We start from the raw sequence: 23,139 nt of genomic DNA, 5'->3' as shown, positions 1-23,139 counted from the left end.
GTTAGACAGATTTAGATGTGAAGGAGGCACTAGCCAGCATATCTTCTAACGCCTAGCAGAGGACTCTTCCCTTTATGAACTTGATGACATCGGAACTGAACTGTACAAGGTAGGACATTTATTCTGAGAATAAATCTTAGGAACCTTGAAGGATAAAAGTTGACTTGGAATTAACTAGGCTGTTTGGATGGCTAAGGAAAAAAGCTAAACCTCAAGGGGCACCTCCAAAGGTTCGCACGAGGTCTCCTAGGAGGTGTACCACACGCACTACACACGCCCACCGTGCAATTCCAGTTGAGAACTCAGGGATTCACTCCCCTCCCAAAGCCTCTACATCAGCCCACACCCGTGTCCCAGACACCTCAACAAATCTATTCAATGCAGAATCCGTGAAACAGCTCACACCCCATTTATTATTTAAAAATATTTTGTTACAAAAGGAAAAAAAATACAATGCAGTATAAAAGATTGACAGTGTCATCAAGTTTATTACACAATTTTCAACCTATCAGAAAGACAAACAAATCACCAACAGGGGGACGGGGCCTTGGCCTTTTTGAGGGTTGGGTTTTTTTCCTTTTGCTATCAGGAAATAAAACTAAAAATTGTGTCACCAAGTAAAAACAAAACAAAAATGGGGAGAAAAAAATTCTCCGGGTAAACGGCTTTTCTGGTATTCTATATATTTTTTTCTCCTTAAACTGTCACCTTACTTGGTTTTCTCTACATTAAAAAGACACCCGGAGCTGCTCTTGAGGATAAGCACATCACTTAACGCTTGGCCGGCTGGGCAGGGTGCCATATTCTGAAGTGGAGGTGGGGATGGGGTTGGGGGACAGGGGGAAAAAAGCTACAAACCTGTAGCCTCTGTCCCAAGGGAATGTGCCTCTCCTACCCTGGGGGACTCCCTCAGTGACTGAGCGAGGGCTATGTCAGAAACGTGCAAGGAACAGAGGAAGGCTTCGGTCCAGCTCAGTCTCTCCCCTCTGAGCCAGAAGGGTCTCCAGCGACCCTACATCCCACGTGCCACGTTTCCTGTTCGATGTCGCGTGCCCTACAGACGCGTGCAGAAGTAGCATCTGTCGCCCCGTGGGTACCGCAGGACCCTGTTGCTGCTGCTTCTTTCAGCAGCAGCCACCTCACAATTTGGATGTTATGGGAAAAGCAATTCCATTTGCCTGTGTAGAATATGGCCCCCAGAGTGGTGGTCCTTAGAATTCTGAGCTGAGCTCATTAAAGTCAGGCTCCACTTCTTCCTTGCTCCTTATCAGAGGCAGCAAGTACCTCCAGGCAGAGCGAGGGGAGCTATTAAGTCAAAATTCAAAAGGTGAAAAAATACCAAATTTGTGACTTTACCTACTAGTGCCGGGTTATCTCACAATAAGTAAAAGTATGTACCTGGAGGATGCAAGCCCATGCTCACATCAAACCTGAAAAAAGAAAAGCCTATGGAAGTAGGCCATATCCCGCCCAACTTGCCTCCTTCCCCACTCCTAGTATTTCACAAGGGTTCTTCACTGCTGAGGTCCGATGTCCCCGACTCCCAATGGCAGTACCTTCCTCTAAAACAAGGAAGCAGCCTTCTTGGGGGAAGGGCTCCACATGTGAAATGGAAAAGCCCCAGGGAAAGGGAACATCTAGTGGAGCTGGTTATTGCAAGAGGCAACCGAACCAAGCAAGAAGCAGTAGAGGGTGGTAACTGGCTCTGCCAGGCTCCCCAGCAGAAAGCAACCTCATGGGCCTTCTCTGCTTAGGAGAGGCAAGTCCACTGAGCAGGCTGGGCAGCAGGGAGTTAAAAGGGTTTTAGCCCCCTGGGAGGTCAGGGAAACAAACCGTCAATGAGTAAGAGGGAAAAGCAAGAACAGGAGAAGCTTTCCATAAAGTAATTTCTGTTCTCATGGTCCCTCCTCAAAGGGCTGGGCAGGTAAAGGAGTTAAAGAAGTGGTATGTTAGCAAGGGGTTTGGACCCTCTTTGCCCCATCAAACCTAGTGCTGAGGGCAGGACCCTGGGCATATTTTGGCACACCCAGTCACTCTCCTAGATCCCACAGGGAGGATCCGTTTCCTTTGGGAAGGATGTCTTCCCATCAACCTCACCACTGAACTGCTCCTGGAGAATCAGAAACTCATACGTTTCCTTGGACAAAGCACCGTTCTCTATGGAGACCAGGGACCTGGACATGGTTTCTTCCTGTCTGCCACCCTCCCAACCACATGAAGTCTTTAGGTTCTTTACCCTGGCAAACAGGAGTGGGACTGGGAGGGCTGCCAGGCAATCTTCAATCTTGCAGGGCAGAGGGTATTCCCTGTGGGTGTCTGGAAGGGGTTAGGGGCTTGGAGAAAGGGGAAGGGGTGGAGCGGCCTCCGTCCTTTAGTCCTGATCAAGGTGAGGAGATGCAAGTCCATTAAAAAAACATTTGCTTCCAACCAGACTCCTGCAATGAGAACATCAGAAGAGAAGAAAGAAAATACAAGTTAGAGGTTACTTTCCGATTAACAGGGGCTTATATAAATTATACTGGCATTTTCAAAAGTTAAAACGTATGAAGTAGGGGATGCAGACAGAGAGAATGCAAGCCTGGGAAAGTAAAAGACAGCAGAACTGTCTGGGAGTGTTTGGCACTGTGAGTAGTGAGGGAATGGTTGGAGGAGAACAGAGGAAAGAGGAGTGACATTTTACTTTAAGGTTAGGGGGCAAAACATAGACAATGAAATGAGGCATCAAAGCAGTTTGACTGAAAAGGAGACTTTGGCTGGAAACTACTACATTTCAAGAAAAGTTGCTCTAAGGGAGCATGGTGAGTTTAAATACTGTTTCAGAAAATCTATTCTGAGCAAGTCATAGCTTACCTTAAGGGGAAGGGGAAAAATCTGGAAATGGGAAGTACAATGGTAAGAAAACAAGTGTGTACATAACCAAATCCATTAATCCCCAAATACCCAAGAGGCCCTTGCAGGGAGCATGTACTTACACAAGAAAACTAAACTTTTTTCCTTCTTTTAAAGAAGCATACACATACACATAGAGCCAGAGATGTTCCAAGTACCACCACTCAAGAGATTCTAGTCCTCCCCAGATGGCAGGTGTGGGTGAGGGACCAAGAAGCATACTAACACCAAGCAGGAGTGATGTGGTCAGGCCAGAGCAGAAAGCAGAGCACGGAGGTCAAAGAAGAGAATCAGCAGTCACCATCCAAGAAAACTAAAAGCACGGTTAAGAACTTCTGCTGAGCAGTGAAGGACTGTTAAGCCACTTGTCACATCTTGACCTAACTTAAGGTCCCCAGTACACTCAGCCCTCTTTCCAACGTTGTAACATCCATCTGCAGGGGGTGGCCTCGTCAATCTTACCACACAAAATAGAACTGACAGCGAAAAGGAAAAGGGGGAATTAAATTCAGGCTTAGGATTTCTACTAACACCCAAAGTGGCCACATGGCCTATACATAAATGCTCACCTTTAATGTATGCACTTCTGTAACCGGGAGGAGCTCTGCAAGAAAAACTACATCCATAAGCTGCCTGATCCTTCTACACTCTGAAATGGCACCATTTCACCCTGGGGTCCTCAGAATCTGTCATGGCCTCTGGTTTCTCTAAGCATCTATGCAGGCAGGTATCTTTCTCATTTTCTGTAAGAGGAAACTAAAGCCCTCAGTGACTCCTCAATTTCATACCATTTGGGTTTCCGAATCTTTGCATTAGATCAAAATTGAACAGAATGCTCAGTTTTCACTGGACCAGGAGGATAGCAATGAGGTGAGAATTACTATATTTCAAGCAGGATAATGTCCTAAAATAATGAGACAACAGCCAACAACTACAAGAACTTGAAGCCACAGACAACCTAAGAATATCCTCAAACTCCAAAGCGTACACACGTATACCACAAAAGTGATGTAATTTGGGAACTGTTGCTACAAAACAAGACTCAGAGGATAACTAATGCATCAGAAGTAAACTACAGTTGACCCTTGAAAAATACAGGTTTGAACTGCGCTGGTTCACTTACATGCTGATTTTTTTTCAATAAATACGTACTACAACAGAATCTGAGGTTGGTTGAATCTGTGGATGGAGAACTGCAGAAATGGAGGGCTGACTATAAAGTTATACTCGAATTTTTGACTACGCAGAGGTCAGCTCCCCTAACCCCTACACTGCTCAAGGGTGAACTGAACAGCACCCATTTCTTAGAGGTTATAGCTCCATTTTGGTGGTAATGTTTGAATGCAGACAGAGGACAAAGTGGGTCAATCAGACTTCAGGTCCCAGAGGTCGTGCCCATCCTGAGGAAGGATGGACAAAAAAGCCTGCTGGTTTTTGCTGCCCCTAGATGGAATATACCCTTTGCTCTCAGGGAACAGCTCTCCGTATAGTATAAATACTAGTATTTTCTAACTAAAAGGTATTGTACTCAGAGCTTGCAAAGTTATCAAGGTAAATGAGGCCCAGGCACCATCTCCTCAACATGACATCTCCTAAGTCACAACTTGGTACCTGCAGATGAAGTTAAGAATCCCAGGATGAGAATGTGAGAAATGGACATTTTTGGGGGGTCAAATTCAGTTCTTTTGGACTAATTAACCAGAAGGAATAACCAACGTACCTAAAGGGGTGACTAGGAAAAGTGGGGAACTGGAAAACCTGCCTCAAGAGTTAATTTTCCTCATTTGTCATAGGCCTGCACCAGCCAAATGACTGTTTTCTGGGAACTACTGGGTTATAGGATTTTTCAGTTTTTCAAATTGAATCATCCTCATAATGGAAGAAAAGTCCCACTTTACAGGTGGAAAAAAAATGAAGCAAGATGACAGCTGAAGTCTCAGGTTCAGGTGTTCAATCCCTGAAGTTCTAATGATCAGAGGATCTCACAATTTTTCTATCAAAAGGCTGTCAGGAGCAAAGCCGCCAAGAACAGTGACATGCAGTTACACGTTCCGACTACTAACCTACGTGGCCCCAGAGACTATAATTCATGCTTTGCACAGACCAAGTACTACCTCCTTCATCACTCTTATCCTAGTCAGCTCCAAAGGACACACACGGTGTGCTGCAGGACTGGGGAGGGTGGTGACTGATACTGAATCTACAAGCAACACTAGCAACTGTGCTAGCTCAAACAAGGGAAATGCTGCTACTGCTACAGGAGGGATGAGATCGATCACAGACCCACTCTACCCACCCTCCCGCCCACTGCCTGAGACTCAATTAGGCCAACGCTGTTTAAAACTCCGCTTAAGTTAATGGCAGAAACAACAAAGTAGAGGGCAGTAGCCAAACATAACAAGACTCCTTTCTTACTTGTTTAGTAGGTTGTCACTAGGCAACAGTTTACAGTCCAGCTACCGCTTGTGAACTACAGGCACTCACCAGAAGGGGGGAGGGTTTCTTTTCCTTTCTGCATCCAGTCATCCATCTATCCACCCCAAAGATACCAAGCAGAACTATTCCTACTCACCTTCCACAATTACCATTACTTCAGACCAACCAAATCAGCCAAACACCAAGGACATTATCCTAATGTACTTGATGTGAAGCCACAAAATTGAGAAGAGACCCCAAAGTCACCTGGGTCATGCAATAGCCTTCAGGAACCACAAACGTACCATCCCCGCCAGAGTCTCGACTACTTTTTCTCCAAAGAAACAGAGTCAACAACTGCTCTTGCTTGCTTATATACTAGAAACAGTCTTTGTTGGAAGCTTGTTTTCAGTTGGGATTGCCAAGCTGGTGGGATGTAACCTGGAGCGTGAGAATGAAAATAACAGAGCTGAAGCCCCTGAACCAGCCAAGCCTAACTCAACTTTTCAGTTACTTGAGTTAATGTAGTTCCCCACCCCTAACTCTCCTGCCTTTGTTTTGCTTTATTAAAAAAAAAAAAAAAATCACTGTAAGTTTTTCCAAAACAATTATATCCTGCCATTGAAATATCCTCCACAGTCTCTAAAGCTTTAAAGATAATTTTTTTCAGATCAGCTTTCTCCTGACTAAAGTATCCTGATTTTCAAAATCTTTTTTAATACATATTAATTCTTAAAAATCATTAATGTTGCACCTTGAAAACTTACAAGTAGGCAATGGTCTTACTTTTTTCTGTCTTGGTCAATTTTTCTGATTTTTTCATTTGAAAGTTTGGTGGGGTTAAAGTATAACAATGAGGGACTTCCCTGGCGGTCCAGTGGTTAAGACTCCGTGCTCCCAATGCACGGGGCACGGGTTCGATCCTTGGTCAGGGAACTAAGATCCCGCAGGCCACACGGCGCAACCAAAAAGAAAGTAAATAAATAATAAACAAATAAAACATAACAATGATAATAACAATAGCTATCATTTATTGAGAATTTACTATGTGACAGGTACTATGAGTGCTAAATGCTCTATATGGATTAGCTCACTGAATACTCAGCAATCCAATGAGACAGTCGCTTTTATTATCTCCACTTACAAATGAGGAAACTGAGGAACAGAAAGTAATATGGCTGGAGGAGCTGGAATTCATAACCTGGCATCTACCTGCAGACACTGTGTTCTTAGCCATTATGCCGTGTTGTCTCAGATACCAGGTGAAAGCAGTCAAAAAACAAGCAAAAATAGCTTAATCTCAGGTCCATTTCAGGGTGCGACTCCTCACAAACAAGCAGAAAACCTGCCCTCCTGAATTTTTGGTTACCTAAATAGGAAGTCTTCCCATACCCTTTTCTTGTTTTAAAAGGAGAGAGAGAAATCTTTACTATCAATAATTTTTCTTTCATAAGAGATCATCAACCAGCCAGCAATGAGGCTTCATCCCACCTTTCTCAGTGGTGCCGGTCCCGTTCTCTATCCCGGTGTCTCTCGTGCTCTCGGTTCCTTTCTTGGAAATAATCATCATGCCGATCTTCATTATGAAGCAGGTCCCGGTGCCTCCTGCTGCTTTCCCGGGACCGGCTTGGTGACCTCTCTCGGGACCGATGTCTTTTCCTATTAGAAGGATACTTTTCAGCCTCACTCAGAGGGCTTACCCCATTCTTTCTAAGAGTATTGTGTTTTGGTGTCTTCTACTATTTGCCTAAACCACTCTTCTGTTACTCTATCATGGCCCCTAGTCTTTTTTGGAAAATTAATAACAAACTTGTTGAGATCTTACTAACGTATCAGGCACAGTGCTAAGAGCTTTACATGCATTATCTCACCTAATCTTTACAACAGGTCTGTAAGATAAGTACTACCATTGTCCCCTTTTTAAAAATAAGAAAAATGAGGCTTGGAAAGTTGAGTAACTTCCATATTCAAGGTCATGCAGGTAGTTAGGAGCAGGACTGAGATTCAAATTCAAGAATGTGTGGCTCCAAAGCCCATGTTCTGAACTACATCAGTCTTTCCTCCTAAATAAGCCCACTGCCTCACCAAACACAGATTTCAGACATTACAACATTTATTAATGTAAACGTTTGATTAATTTTTTTCCCTTAAAGACATGAGGGCTAGGTCTGCTCTTTCAACTAGGTCCTTGCCAGATACCCTGGGCTCCTTTCCTCCCCCTGCCAGTCCCTGGAAGAGTGCTGCTCAGGGCTGGCAGGCTGCTGAAGCAATCATCAACTCACCTGGATGAGCTCCCGCTGGCACCCACACTGTAAGACTTGGCTTCAATGCCATGAAGACAGTCCTTAAGGGAGGAGATGAGGACACGGCAACGCTCATCATTGGCGACCCGGGACTGTTTGATAACAGCAATGGCTGTGAGCAGCGTCTCAATCGCGTCGCTGTAATCCCCTGACAGGGGATGGATGGGAAAGGCCAAGGATGAGCAGAGGCAGTAAACTAACTGATGAAAAGGAGAACTCAGGAGGACACAAACCAAGAGTAAAAAGCTGTCCCACAGAACCACAGTAAAATGGATGAGGCAGAAGTGGCAGGTATAAAACTGTATGGCACCTATATTCTAGTGGTCTGGAATCAGACAGATGCTCTCAGACACTGCTAGTGGATGTATAATCCGGCACGTCATTGTCTGAGGGTTATCAGACAGCATCCATTAAAATAAACAATGTGCATACTTTTTGACCCAGCACATCTAAAAATTTTCTACTTCTGTTCACAAGTATATAATTTAAACAATGTTTGTTTCAGCGTTGTTTGTTGTATTAAAGAATCAAAAACAACTTAAGGTTCCTTCAGTAGGGTCTGGCTATATAAATTATGGAACATTGGTTCTACAGAATACTACATAGTCATTAAAAAGCATGAGGTAAATCTGTATGTAAACAAAGCAATCCATGTAAAGCACTTAGCACAGTGCCAGGCACACAGTAAGGGCTCAATAAACGTTAGGTATTAGTTGATGTAACAGATGTCCAGAATGTATTTTTAAAAAGCTGTGAAACAATATTCCATCAAAATTACATATATATTTTGCTACATGCACAGAAAAAAAATCTGACGGATAGACACTAAATTGTACAAGGTGGTCTTATTGATGGTCCTTGTACAGAAGCCTTTCATTTATTAACACTGCATATTTCTGTCTGAATTATTTTAAATCTATAACCAAATACATATATACATACAAGTAACATATCTAAGACATGTATGTTTTGTGTGCATATATATATTATATATGCACACACATATTTTTAATTATGCTGCCATAAGAACTAGCTCCTTCATTCCTCACATCTGAGCAATGTTTGGACTCAAGGAGAGTGGTCAGGGTGGGTACTTGAACAATGCTTTTGCAAACTAAAGCTTTCTTAGCGTTAAGGACAAGATAATACAAGGAAAGCATGAAACCAGGCAGGGGTCCAGTGACAGTGGACTAGCAGCTCCCCCTGTGCGAGGCAGTGAAGAACAGAACAGAGACTGTGAAGGACCTGCAATTCTGTGGAGATCTAAGAACACCAGGATTTTGGCTCTACCAGAGTAGGGAATTTTTGCCTATTTTGTAGGAATTCAATAAATATTTGTGGTTTGAATGACTGGAATGAGAACAAAGCAAAGGGAGGAGACAGAGGTTCAGTTATTGATCATCTCAGTGTGAAGGAACTGGTGAAGAACAATGACTGTTTTTCTTTATACTCTGTATATCTGACTTGCTACAATGAGCATAGATTATTTTCTAATTTAAAGAGATTTACTCAGATGTCATGAAGGTTTCTGGTGAAAAAAAGAGAGAGAGAAAATATACATACTTTCTGTCTTTAGTCCACTCTGCATTCAAATTTTGTAGTCAAAGATGAGAAATTATGGAAAATGGATGATAACAGAGTTAACTTATTTCTTAGGAGATCTGACAATCTATATTTACATTCATGTAGGAAACTCACAGGAAGAAAGTGAATATGATTAGTGCTATAATGCAAAACTTGGACCAGAACCCGGAAACTTCCTATATTCTCTTCTCTTAGGAACCAAAGGTTATGTTCCCCTGGCTCTCAAAGACATGGCTTCTGGTTCTGCCCACTTAATACTGACAGCAAGGCAAAAGTTAGTTGTAAGGGTATATTATGCCTTAAGATTGACACCCAACAGACTTGTCTCTTTCTAGGATAGGTTACATGGAGGCCACCAGCTCTGCCTCGATCCCCAAATGTAATCAGATTCCATATCCACCATCATCATCAGTTCTAAAAACCCAAGGTCTACACTTGGCATTGGACTCATTACATAGACACAAGATCCACTGATCAACCACTGAGATCAAGATCTCCGTGAGGCAGGAAGTTCATTCTATAACAAACACCACAATGAGCATTAGTTATTTATATTCTAGGCACTAAGTTGGTTTTCATGGGGCAGGTCTAGACACAGGCTAAACAAACAGCACCAGTGGAGCTCCCCAAAAGCCAGGAAACCAGGTTACCATATTGCTTTTCAAAATGTGCTACTCTTGCGAATCTACTAGTGCTCCAACTTTATCTTGTTGAATTTCTTGCCAATGGAAATGACAAAACAATGGAAAAACTAAAGGTAAGGAGAAGGCAGCAACGGTAAGGATGAGTTACCTGCACTGGCTCCAGATACAGCTTTGGAAATGGCACTGCTGGAAATTGCTCTGTTCCGCTTCATGATCTCTTCAAATTCTGCTTCACTCACTGTAGAGGGCGGAGGGCCCGAATCTCGGCTGCACACAGAAATAATACCACTCCTGACTGCCCACACCCCTTGTTAACTTTACCATACTCTAGAGTACTATGCTATTTAACTGTGCTCTCCTGTATAATGTCTTAAATGGTTCTCAGCCTGTTCACATGTTTTATATGTTCATGTTCTCTTCAAAGACAGGATTTATGTCATATACTTTTGTAATTCTGGCATGACTCAACAGTGCTCGACACTCATAGCATTCCGAACAGTGACTTATAGCACTCCATTTAATCAACTGCCTTAAAAAGGGATACGAAGGACATGGTTTGGGTTGAGAGGTAAGACGCAAACAAAATACCAAACAAAAACATTCTCTAATAGTTAACTATTTCCCAGGACTCAATACTATGACAACAGTTTCCACAAGGGAAAATACAAGAATTCAGTGCTCACTTACTTCCTCAGGGAGAACAAAATGCTTAAAACACTGTCTACCCCACTATGCCTGGCTCAGATCTGAAAGGAACAAGATGGTCCTTACCTGCCATGGTGGTTATAGGGTGCCGAGGCCTTCATGTAAGTATCTGGTGGAGGCCCCACTGTGGCATTTGGTGGGGGGAAGAAGGCTGGATTGAGGTGAAGGGCAGGTGGGATGGCCCCAGGGGGAGGTACAGTCAGATGAGGAGGTAATCGAGGAGGAGGGGGCATGAGATGCTGGTAGTGGATGCCAGGAGGAGGAGGAGGGACCCCAAAGCTTGAGGAGAGAGGTGGTGGGGGTGGAATTGGGGGTGGGGGCAGACCCATCAGGGGAAGGGCTGAAGGAGGGCGATTGAAGTAGGGCAGCACACTGGGGGGCTTATCCACACGGGCAGATGAGGGTACAAGGTTCTCAGAGGGTGTGGCCCGTCCATCAGCAGAATCACTAGAATCTCGGGAGTGGGCCCGTGGAGGTATTCCTATGAAGCAAAACAGAATCACTGTTACTGTCCAACCTTTAGACATAACCACGGGACCAGGTCATCCTTCAGCAAGTCATCTGACACCATACTAAGGAAGGTGACAGGTAGCTGAGAAAGAAGGTAAAATCACCTACTGTTTTTCTTTGGCCTCAGAGAGAAAGCTCAGAGGCAACCTAGTTAAGACATAAACCCAGGAAGCAAAGCCACCCTAAATTCTGTATGTTAAAGAATGCTCTTTATCTAGAACTCTCAGTGCCTCACATTTAAGTTACCCTTAGCTTTGCTTTCTATTTTTAAATGCAGAAGGACCCTGATAACCCATGAGAAAATGACAGTGCTGAGGTATGTTCATCACTGGTCAGCTGGATTCAAGCTGATTCGAAATCCCATTTTCTCTGGTAGTTGTTCAGGGACTCTTTCCTTAGACTAGTAATAGTTAACCTTCTTTATCCTGCTATATACTTGAAATTTTCTCTTTGCCATGGCTCTTTGGCCAGGGAATTTGGGGGAAGGGAGGGAAGGGCAGGGGATGGATAACACTTCCTCCATCCAAGTACCCAAACTGGTAACTGGGACGGGGAAGAGCCACAGAACAGAGAGTAGAAGACTGGAGGTTAAATGAGAAAACACGGGAGACAAGCCAAGGAAAGATCTGCCCACAGAATGAGCAGATGGCACACAGCTGACACCAGGGACTCCTAGCAAAAGCCTGGTACAAAATATGCCTGAAACCTGGGAAACTCCCCCTACATTTCAATGGCCCAAACCCTCTACCCCACAGGGCAGCCTACTAGGAACATCATCGTGGAACGGTGGTATGGTGTTGTGCAAAACAGGGGCTCAAAACATGTTTGTATACAGCTGGAAACATGGCTCTGACACCGTCAAGTCATTTGGTTAAACCTGTTCCCTCTTTCCAATTTAACAGTCTACTCTAAGCCTGGTTAATGTGGAATCCAACAGAAGAATGTGATCACATGGTCTTGGGAGTCTTGGAGGTAGAAAGGTGCCATTAGGAGACAAGTGTGGAGAGAAAGAAGAGTGCTCCTTAAACAAAAACTTGTTAGTAAACACTAACTCCTGATGAAAGCACAAGGTGGAATTAATCCCCTTGGCAACCACCTTGGTTCCTCTAACATAGTTTATCACCAGTGCCTACCACAGCATTCTCTTGCTTTTCATGTCTCACACACATGGCAACGTGCTATTTCCCTGAGTTCTCTCAAGCTGAAGAAAGAAGAGGTATTAGCAAGTGTAATCCTCTGAAAGTTAGCTACCTTCCCAGCTACCGTTCCCACACTAGCAAGGGTTCTTTTTGTATCTATGGCCACAAATCCCAAGAGTAGCAACCACTGTTAAGCAGACTAAGTCAACCAGCTATACTTAGTGAATTAACAGAGCCCAAGTCCATCAACATGACAGCGCAGAAAAACACCACTCAGTCAGCACCATCACTTCAGCAAAGAAAGCTAACATCAAGGAGTAAACAGCCAGGTGGTGCCAGGACTGTTAGGTGCTCAATGCAGCTGTAAAATTATACATCTTAAGAAAGCCAGAAGAGGCGTGAATCATAGAAAGACTCTGAAACACAATGGACTTTGAAAATTCAGGTTATCAAGGAAGAAAAGTATGTGCCTTCTAACCCAGAGCAATAGCTCACACCACTTCCATCTAGGCTCTCAATATAGTTATAAGAACATAGTTGTTCCTATGCAAGAGTTGAGTGGCCATATTTCCACCTTCAGTCAACCTATCCAAGGTCCCAGTGGACTACCCAATCAATAAATACAAGGCACTATTTTGAGAGCAGGACCTAAGCAGTGACAGAAAGTGGGTAACGAAAACTTTGCCATACCCCGTAAAAGGAAAGTAATGGCAGTTGACTGTTTCAGGCAGGGCCTTGCAGGGTGGCTGCACCTTCTGAAGTCAGGACAATCCAAGGTTGGTCCCCAGGTTTCGCAGGTTCAGAAACTTGATTTTAACAGTTCACCCAGGGATGACTGGACCCTAGGAGATTGATTCACACTATCCAAACTCACAAGAGACTGATTCATAAACCAGAATGACAATTTATTAATTTACAATGAGAAATATAACTGCCAAGCAGACTGGAATACTTGTGTCGGCTGGTCAGCGCATTCTCTTCCCAGTAGGAGAGCCTAGTTGGGAAACCAAATTAGTATCAGAAGGTGTCTTGGTGAGCACAGGGTCAGAATAAAGGGAATAAGGTGAGCTTAAGGCATACTATCATCAGGCTAAGGTAGCATGATGCAACTTTCTTTACTAATGGGAAACACTTGCCAAGCAAACTAAAATCGCAGGTAACAGAAAGGGTACCCAACCCCCCTAGTCAATGCTGGAGAAACACTGTTAAATTCTTACTCTCCAGCACTCCTCTTGGTCGACTCCTTACAGAACACCCTTCCAGTGTATGTTCACAAGATTACAGCCATCTTTATGTGTCATATTTATATTTTATGGTGGTTGCTTCTTAATAATTTATACACACGTCTTACAATTAAGCCCATTTGCTATACACTTGATTTTTTAGATAGAAACACATAATTTAGACTTGACAGGAACTTTATATGTCGCGTGTCTAGTTCAAATGGGGAAGTAGGCCCTAAGCAGTAAAGTGACCTGCCCAAGGTCACATAATGAGTTAGTGGCAAAACTGAGCCATAACCTGAACCTACCTGACTCCTAGCACATGAGGCTCATTTTTTGGCTTACCTACTGCCATGCTGTCACCCATAATCACCACCACCCTCTCTCAAACTCTTCCACATCGTAGGCCAAGCCTACACCACAGAAAACAAACCCACAAACTTCCCCCCCTTCATACAGATGGTCTCCACGTACCCCCTCTTGGGACTCGGACGCACTCACGTTTCCGAGCCTGTGCCTCAAACTGTGACAGGTTCTGGCGGGTGGCTGGCCTCACATCCACTTTTTCTCCATTAAGAACTTTTCCTGGCAGAAGTTCCAACAACTTGTGGACAGAGTTTTCAGAGGCTACCACCACCTCAGCATACCTTGAGGAAGAAAAATTAAAAACGAGTGAAATCTACTAGACAACCAAGACAGGAACACAGAAATTCTCTTCCACTTTTAGTGAAAACTGGTAAAGCCAAGGATACCTTGCTAATATTTTTTTTTTAAGATTTTTTTGATGTGGACCATTTTTAAAGTCTTTATTGAATTTTTACAATATTGCTTCTGTTTCATGTTTTGGTTTTTTGGCCCTGAGGCATGTGGGATCTTAGCTCCCAGACCAGGGATCGAACCCACACCACCTGCATTGGAAGGCGAAGTCTTAACCACTGGACTGCCAAGGAAGTCCCTTTTTTTTTTTATCTTTCTAATATTAAACACACAAAACTACTAAAAACAAACAGGTGTCATGCTAAAATTTTCCTATTTATTTCAAATTAGAAATCAGCTTTCTTTGCCTCTCAATGGATGGATGTTCTCCTACATTGCAGCTAGGTCCCCATTCTAAGGTGGTTTGTTAAAACCAAGGCAGTAAACTGGGCCAGGGGTGGGAGGGATTAAATTACAGGGCCAAAATAACAGTACAGATATGTCATCCCAATGGCTACAAACTAAAAGGGGCTTCTCAAATCCAGACCTCACCCTTTGGACTGGCCATTTGCTCGATTCTCTGCAAATTTCAACTCCACCACATCATAGACTCCTACAGAGCGAATAACCTGGATCAGCTGCTGGTCTGTGGTCCACTGGGGCCGGCAAAATGGAAAAGGAAGAAATGTCAAGAGCTACACCCCCCTCCCCCAGAATGTCCCAAACCCTCCCCTCAAACCTAGGATTCTAGTCACAATCATGACCTCCCACAGGAAACCCAGAAGGCCATCAATATTTCAATTAGAGCACGTTTTTCCTATTGTCCTCACCCATGCAGAATTCCAAAACCACCCACCCCTGCCCCAATCCCCGTCTTTGAGACTAAGAAAATTAAAACCTATTATAACTTTGACTGCCACTTGGGCTGGCTCGTCATCAGCTCAAACGGTGATTACTAGCAGCTTTTAGTTATAGATCTGATAGGCTAGAGTTGATCACTGACAGCAACTTTCCCCTCAGTATATACATTTCTTAATATGAAAACACCACCTCCCAGCACCAGCCCCCAAACATGTCACACAATAACTTTTGCAGAACAACAATCACCACCTACCCCGAGCGTACTACAGCTATCAAGGTCTTTGCTCCCTCTCACCCATCATTATCATAGGACCATCTAATGACCACCAAGAGTTCAAGGTGTTCACTCTGAAATCTCATCCCACAGATGACCCTGGTAGACATAAAAGCCCCAGGGTCAGGGGCGGTAACAAGATGGCAGAAAAAGCAACTACCCACTTAATCATTGCTTTCTTCGGCACCAGTACGTCCTCAGGATAGTTCTCTTTCAGAGATCAATCCAACCTGATCCCAGGAAAAAGAAATCCAACCCCATCAGAGCACAAAACAGTGCAACAGTGGTTTCTGAAAATGCCATCACCTCCCAGTGCTCTCCCTCCAGCCCACCCACAAGCCTTTTTGGTTACCCATGCTCACCCAGGAGAAACTGCCCACATAGACAGCAGCTCGCCTATTACGCAGGCCACTGTAGGTGTAGAGAATTGCAGGGGTCTTGTTATTGGGCTTGGGAGATGGCTCCTGGCGAACAGGAGGTGGCGGCTCAGTGCTGCTGCTTCTGTCATCTGAGGGCTGTGAGGTGGCTGTCAACACGTCATCGTACAGGTCAATCTGATCTGTATTGTTGAACTCTGGGTCCTAAGAGACGAGGGGTTGGCAAAGGTGGGTTTGAAAACCTTTCGTTTTGTCCATTCTATTTTACTCTAATTTACTTACAATCCACGGTCAAATATTTTATAAAACATACAAAACTTCCTTGTCCTACTCTAGGAAACTAGGAAGAAAAACTTCCCCATGTAAAACAATTTTAACACTTAATTATACTTATGTATGTAGGTGTTTCTCCTAAGACCCTGTTAGCAGTCTATAGTGTTTCTAGCTTTAATCAACTGTGAGACTCAAAAGGTATATGACGATTAAACAAGCAAACTAAGAATGCACAGAGATGCATCTGCTACTGCTATCAATGTGGCCAGCTTCTCAAGACCACATCTAAGATACACTAATGAAAATTTGTTTTCAACATCTTATGCTATTTCCAAAATCAAGAGTTACACAAAACTTACTCTTCTACTTAATAAGAAATAGAGTAGGGCTTCCCTGGTGGCAAGCCCGTGCGCCACAACTACTGAGCCTGTGCTCTAGAGCCTTTGAGCCACAACTACTGAAGCCTGCTCGCCTAGAGCCCGTGCTCCGCAACAAGAGAAACCACCGCAATGAGAAGCCCGTGCACCGCAACGAAGAGTAGCCTCTGCTCCTGCAACAAGAGAAAGCCCATGTGCAGAAACAAAGACCCAATGCAGCCAAAAATGGAAGGGAGGGAGGGAGGGAGGGAGGAAGAAAGGAAGGAAGGAAGGAAGGAAGGAAAGAAAGGGAGTATATTTATTTAGAAATGTAAATCGGGGGAAAAGCATGTTAAAGTGGGAACCAAAACACAAAAAAGAATGGGAGTTATTGGTTTAAACTCTTTGACTTACACAAATGATTTAGAGAAGCTCTAAAACTCATAGTACATAATTCCATCTTTCCATTAACCATCAAAGAAATATAAAAAATAAAAGGGAAGTGAATAATGGGGGGATTTTCCATTATAAGTTCTATTTCTCAAATGACATGCAGATCCAATACATTACCATGACATTTATGAGACATCTTTGAGCAATACCAGAGATGTCCAATGATACACAAAAACAGTTAAGTTCTCTAAAATATAAAGGTCAGGGGCTTCCCTGGTGGCGCAGTGGTTGAGAGTCTGCCTGCCAATGCAGGGGACACGGGTTCGAGCCCTGGTCTGGGAAGATCCCACATGCCGCAGAGCGGCTGGGCCCGTGAGCCATGGCCGCTGAGCCTGTGCGTCCGGAGCCTGTGCTCTGCAACGAGAGGCCGCGACAGTGAGAGGCCCATGCACCGCGATGAAGAGTGGCCCCCGCTTGCCGCAACTAGAGAAAGCCCTTGCACAGAAACAAAGACCCAATACAGCCAAAAATAAATAAATAAAAATTAAAAAAAAAAAAATATATAAAGGTCAGGAAACAGGACAAGCACCGATATCATAAGCTGTGTTATAGTAAGCTTTCAAATATGAACGTGAATTCTGCAAGATAGGCAAAATATACTTTTTGCCTATGTGATATATTACTGTTATGGACTGAATGTTTGATTCCCCCCTACATACACTGAAACCCTACTCCCCAATGTGATGGTATTAGGAGGTAGGGCCTTCAGGAGGTAATTAAGATGAGATGAGGTCTTGAGGGTAGAGCCCATGAAAGGGATTAGTGCCCTTATAAGAATCAAGAGAGCTTGCTTGCTCTGCTATGCTCTGCATGATGTGAGGATACAAGTTGGCAGTCTGCAACTGAGAGAGGCTGATCACCAGAACATGAACCTGATCTCAGTTTTCCAGCCTCTAGAACTGTGAGAAATACATTTGTTTATAAGCCACCCAGTCTTTGCTATTTTGTTACAGCAGCCCAAGCTAACACTTATATAAAAATTCCTAAAATCAAAAGAACTACTACTAAGGGACCTTAATGTTTCAGATTTTGCAATGTCATTATCTCAGAGAGGATCTTTTTATTTTAAGGATCAGACAAGTATATTTTCAGGTAACATTCTAAAACATCCAAACAGTGCTAAAGAGGATACTGCCAAAATGAGAGTACAGGGAGACGTTCGGAGTGTCTTAGGGAAACTATAGCTCATTCATGTCATTGCTGTCTTTTAAAAACAGGAATAAAGAAAGAGCCTATACTAAGGGAATAAAAGAACCTGTATTAAGTAACTTGTTTAACTGCCTGAAGGAGAATCATTTCCCCTAATGCAACTCAGGACAGGAAGCTCCAGTAACTTTCTCCCTTCAATACCATCACAAGAACTGCCGATCCTGAACTTCGACTAGAGAAGAGACTAACTACAAAATGCATTCTTAGACCTACATACCATTAGCAACTTTTGGAAACAATCTTTTAGTTTCTCAGTTTATCTGAAGAACATGCACACCATGATAATACTATTGGATTGTTCTGGTATTGAGGGGGAAAGGATTCTACTTCCTGAGGCATGTAAATAGCTTCAAGTATTACAAACACTCTTAACAAGCCCCATAGGAGAGGAGTTTGAAGCTTGTAAAAATCTCGCAAAGAGAATGGCAAAAGGGAGTAAACTTTTTAGGGGCAACTTAAAAGCAAGAAAAGGAATCAGTGAGGCAAATAAGCACAGGAAAACTATTTTAGGTAGTCAAACCTATAAATAAGGACCTTGCATAAAAAAGGATGCGTATGTGAAGAACGGGGAGAAGCTAACATTGGAGAGCACAGGGTGGATAATAAATTAAAAAGGTGAAGAAAGCTACGGCTAATAACTCAACATTTTATGTGTAAAATATTTCACAGCCTTACATCTCAAACAATCCTAACTCTAGACAAACCACTTATTTTGTTTGTTTGTTTGTTTTTTGCGGTATGCGGGCCTCTCACTGTTGTGGCCTCTCCCATTGCGGAGCACAGGCTCCGGACGCGCAGGCTCAGCGGCCATGGCTCACGGGCCCAGCCGCTTCGCGGCATGTGGGAATCTTCCCGGACCAGGGCACGAACCCATGTCCCCTGCATCAGCAGGCGGACTCTCAACCACTGCGCCACCAGGGAAGCCCCAAACCACTTATTTATTTATTCATGTACTAGGTATGATTTGCCCTTGTGGTTCAAGGTAGAGAAAGGACTTAGAAACCACTCAATCTTCTCCAATGCTCTAATCCTCAGACAACACTACTTCACACTTCAAACCAGGGTGCCTTTTTTTTTTTTTTTTTAATAAATCAAGGATTGTGAAATGGAACTTAAAGGGAATAAGGAAACACACCATCTTGGATGGTCAGTGGAACCAAACTGCAATTCCTTCCGTGTAGTATCTGTGATTCAGAGATGTGTGTCTAAAAGTTGTAATACAAAAATTATTGCTGATAATTGGGTAGAGGACATGCAGACTCAGGCAGCTCAGACATCAAACATATCACCAGGAAATCCCCCATACTGTAAGCCTCGGCAAACAATCTACTCTTTCAGGGTTCCTTAGAGAATATGACAGACTCAATCCTGGAAGACCCTGGTGGATGGATTACCTTACCACTTTAAGAAACACAAAAGGATTCAATGAACGCAAAATTGTCACAAGATTCAAATGGTCTCTCTGTGCCACAGAGCCTCAGTTCAAAGAAGTTTGTGGGAACTTTTCTGATGCACAGGCAGACCTGTTGAGGATTCTGTTGAAGATTTTATTGAAGAAACAATGTATCAAGTTGTGTTTGGATTTAAATCTGCTAGCAACATCAGTTCACTTTACTCTTCAGTTGCTAAGACAGAAAAACAGATAGGGCCTGAGGTCTTTCAGATTACCAAATGAGCTGGTGTTTTATGCAGGTAAAGAAAAATCTAATTCTACAAATTAAGTGAAAAATACAATGTTTTACAGGCATTGATGTGGAGGGATTCATTTCAGGGAGATTAAAAAAGAAGTATGTATTTAATACTGAATTAATACCAGGGACAATTTTGCATTTAACAGCATAGGAATAACTGTGGTTGTCTCATGAAGCCTCTTGGTTTACAAAAGAGAACTTGCATGATTATGAATTTAAATGAGAACTTCCCCACCTGTCTGCTCAATGTTCCTACCTGCCAGCCCTTTTCCTGATGTCTAAGGGGAATAATAAAGCTTAGGATTTATTTTTCTCAAAGCAACCCATTTGATATAATTTTCTTTTAACTGTAACCAAAGCTCAGTTTTTGGCTTTATAATTACTATTTCCACAGTTCTCACCTCACACTCTCCTTCCATCACTGTCCACTGCTCTCAACCACCAGGAATAGAACCTCTTTTGAGTAGAAGAAATCCATTTTTTCCTTTTATCTCACTACTTCTAACACAGTGCCTAGCAAACAGAAGTAGCTCAATAAATACTTGTTGATAAAAATGAGGAAAACTAAGCATATTGTGTAAAGTACCTATCTTTGCATAAGGAACAGAACAGAGACAAAACACTCAGCAGGATGGCAGCTCTCAGTCTCTTTTCTAGTTGTTCTCCCCAGCCTAAGAGAGCAGCTGTGAACCCTAAGATTCCAACTGTAAAAGGAGTGAAGTAGCTCTGCAAAAGACGCTTTTGTAGCACATGTTTTAAGAGATCCAGGTGTCAGCACGATAGGGTTCCATCTAGGAACAGTGCTTATTTTCCCTGGGGAGCAAAGTACACATGACAAGGTTCTTGTGCACGGGTAAGCTTGGGGTGAATCAATAACATTCTTATAACCTTCTAAAACACAATGTGTACTTGCTGCCTTCAGTCTAAGCTTGCTTCTAACAATCCTAGCCAAACAGAGCTTTTACCACTTCTTTAGCGCCTCCAGAACATACTAAAACCAGCTTTGCTAAAAATTAACTTACTTGTGGGGAAAAAAGCACCCTTCCCCTGACCTTCCCCCAGCCATAAGACATTCAAAACCTATACTTTTTTCAACTTACTAAGTATCAAATACTGTCCATTTGATATAAATGTCTACTTGATTTCACACACCATCTTTGGCCTATCTTAGACCCATAAAAAAGCCCTGTTTAACTAAAGAGACCAGAGAACAAATTGTTGAGGCCAATGACTTCTACCTTGACAAAGCAGTGACCATTGGATGAGGCCTATGTCTTGTCTATGACCTACAAGCTGCATTGCTTAAGAAATTATGGAATCTCATTTCTCAGACCAAATGTCCCTGTGGTCAAGGACCCTGTTCTACCCATTTCCCAAAGTGAACCAGCAGCACTGTTACCAACCCACAGATAAGGAAATTAGGGGAAAAGAAGTTTTTAAAATGAATAATTGAAAACAACTAAGGGAGCCTTGTTTTCTTGCTATCTAGTACTAAAAAAAAAAAGTAAAAAGTAGTAAGTCTGATTCAAAGTAATATGAAAAACTCAGGAAAACAATGGTTTGTAACTAAATATTCTAAACCTTTTTTCTCATCCAGAAATAATTATGACGTGTTTGAAATTTAAAGAAAAATCTTCATGTATTTAAGTTAATCAACAGCCACATGTACATGACTTCAGTTTGCCTGAGAAGACATGGGAAAATGACTAACTTATGTCAAGTGAAAGAAATGGCATATATCAACCTCTTCTGTTGCTTCATATCAAAGCCAGGGTCCAATCAGAGCACTTTCCTTCCCTAGGCTGTTTTTTTTATCCTCTTTCCAGGTCCTTACATGTAGCCATTAAAAGATGCCAACAGGAAGAACCAGCTTACTGAAGTAGAACAGTGCTGAAAATAATCCAGGCAAGATATTAGTAAGTTTTAAATAGAGATTTTGGGACACTCTTGAGATTTGACCTCAAGAGCTCAGAACTGAACTGTATATGAAATTATTGTTTCAAAGGAGATTACTGTATCGTATTTCTTGACATATCATATAGAGACCAACAAATCCAACTTAGAGCATGTGGCTGGGTCTGTATCTGCTTCGTAACTGGTTTGTCCAACACCTTTACCTCCCCCCACCAAACAAGTAGATCCATCAATAAAATTTACTTCTCAAGCCTGGAGTCAAGCTACCTCTGAAAGGAAGGAAGACAGAAAACAACCGGAATGCAGCTGAAATTAAACGTTAAAGCTATCTTTTATACCGTGCCTCTCACTGCCCTATGGGGGAGGAGACTGCATTTCTCCAGGGGCAGCTGGAGAGAATCTCAAAGGAACAGGTATCAACATCATCCTCATGAATACTATAGCAAACCTAATTCTGATTTTTAATTTTGGTTAGTCTTCGAAGAGACTGACATCCAACTTTGGCTTCCTGGGGGAGCAAGTTCCACAGGTTGATTCATCACTCTATTAAACCTAATTTTTATTTACTCTTAAATCAAAGTTTTTAAAATCAAGCCTGGAGGCTTAAGTTAACATAAAGCAGAACGGTCAGAAATCTTGGAAGTCTGTGCTAGAGGGAAAATTTTAGATCTGACAGAGGGGTGTTTAGGCCTATAAAATCTTCATGGACTGACACAGCCTGGAACCACTGCAAGTTTGGTGCAAGTGATTCCTCAGCTGGTACAGGAAAATACCAACGTTCCCGATGACCCCTCACCTGATTGAACTCCTCGTCAGCATATATATCAATCAAGTCCACTCCTTCTGACATGGCTCCGGAAGGAAGATCTCGAGCCCGGAAAATGGACAAGGTAAGAAAGATGCCACTGCAGTATCCAGAAAGAAACAGAGTTAGAGGCGTAAGGGTCCCAGGGTGGGATGAGGGCAGTGGTTGCCAACCTCCCGTCTCCAGAGACGCAGCATCCCGGCAGCCCGAGCTCTGCCCTACCCGCTCCGCCCCGCCCCCGGCCTCGCGCCGCCCCTCGCTCTCCCAGGCCACCGGGGCTCGCGGGGCTCGCTGCCCATCACCCTCGGGCCCGACCGGAGCTGCGCCGCAGCTGCCTGGGCGCGACGAGGAAGTGCAGGCCTCTGCTCCTAGGGGCCCTCGGATGGCGCTGCGAAGAACGATCGCGGCGAAGCCCGCAGCTACAGCCCGCCGCACCTGCCGAGGCCCCAAGCGGCCCCGGCTAGAGTCCCTGCGGGTCTCGGATCTCCAACCACCTCCGCTCCCCACCCAGGCCTAGTCCTCGCCCCCAGCTAGGCCCGCCGCGCTCCCTCCCCACAGACCCGGCCCGACGCCCTCGGCCCCCTCCCTCAAAGGCCCGCGCCTCCCGCCGCCCGCCAACTCCGGGTACCCCAAACTCAACCGACCCCCTCCCCGCCTCAGCGCCGTCCCCGAGCCCTCTTCCGGCCCAGCCGGCCCCCGGCCGCGCGCCCCCGTTACCGGGAATATGGCGGCGGCGGCGGCGAGTCCGGACTAGGCCCGAAGCGCGCGAACCGCTCTCTGCCCCAGGTCCCCCGCCGCCGGCGTCACACGCACAGCCA

The 23,139-nt window shown here is 43.8% G+C and overlaps 1 protein-coding gene across 12 annotated transcripts; it reads right to left on the bottom strand.

The window, feature by feature from the left end:
• Nucleotides 1–386: 386 nt before the first annotated feature.
• Nucleotides 387–23,108, bottom strand: CPSF7 (cleavage and polyadenylation specific factor 7). 12 transcript variants are annotated; one of them, XR_007478644.1, is made up of 11 exons: nt 23,039–23,088; nt 22,313–22,421; nt 15,606–15,824; nt 14,661–14,764; nt 13,887–14,059; nt 10,607–11,021; nt 9,984–10,102; nt 7,587–7,755; nt 5,572–6,963; nt 3,459–3,493; nt 387–2,435 (listed from the first exon to the last, which is right to left on the bottom strand). XR_007478644.1 is itself a non-coding variant. In XM_033414067.2 (11 exons), exons 2-9 carry the CDS (start codon nt 22,364–22,366, stop codon nt 6,801–6,803), a joined length of 1,416 nt encoding a protein of 471 aa, XP_033269958.1. In that variant the 5' UTR covers nt 22,367–22,421; nt 23,039–23,088; the 3' UTR covers nt 387–2,435; nt 3,459–3,493; nt 6,796–6,800. The 12 variants fall into 12 exon arrangements, 9 of the variants coding, with proteins under 9 accessions (XP_033269958.1, XP_004264235.1, XP_004264233.1 ...); XM_033414067.2 differs by having other exon boundaries at nt 6,796–6,963; XR_007478643.1 differs by having other exon boundaries at nt 387–3,493.
• Between the last annotated feature and the right edge of the window lie 31 nt (nt 23,109–23,139).

Source organism: Orcinus orca, chromosome 8, assembly GCF_937001465.1.
Source record: "Orcinus orca chromosome 8, mOrcOrc1.1, whole genome shotgun sequence".
Classification (NCBI taxonomy): Eukaryota; Metazoa; Chordata; class Mammalia; order Artiodactyla; family Delphinidae; genus Orcinus; species Orcinus orca.
This window is presented reverse-complemented; position numbering and strand designations above follow the sequence as displayed.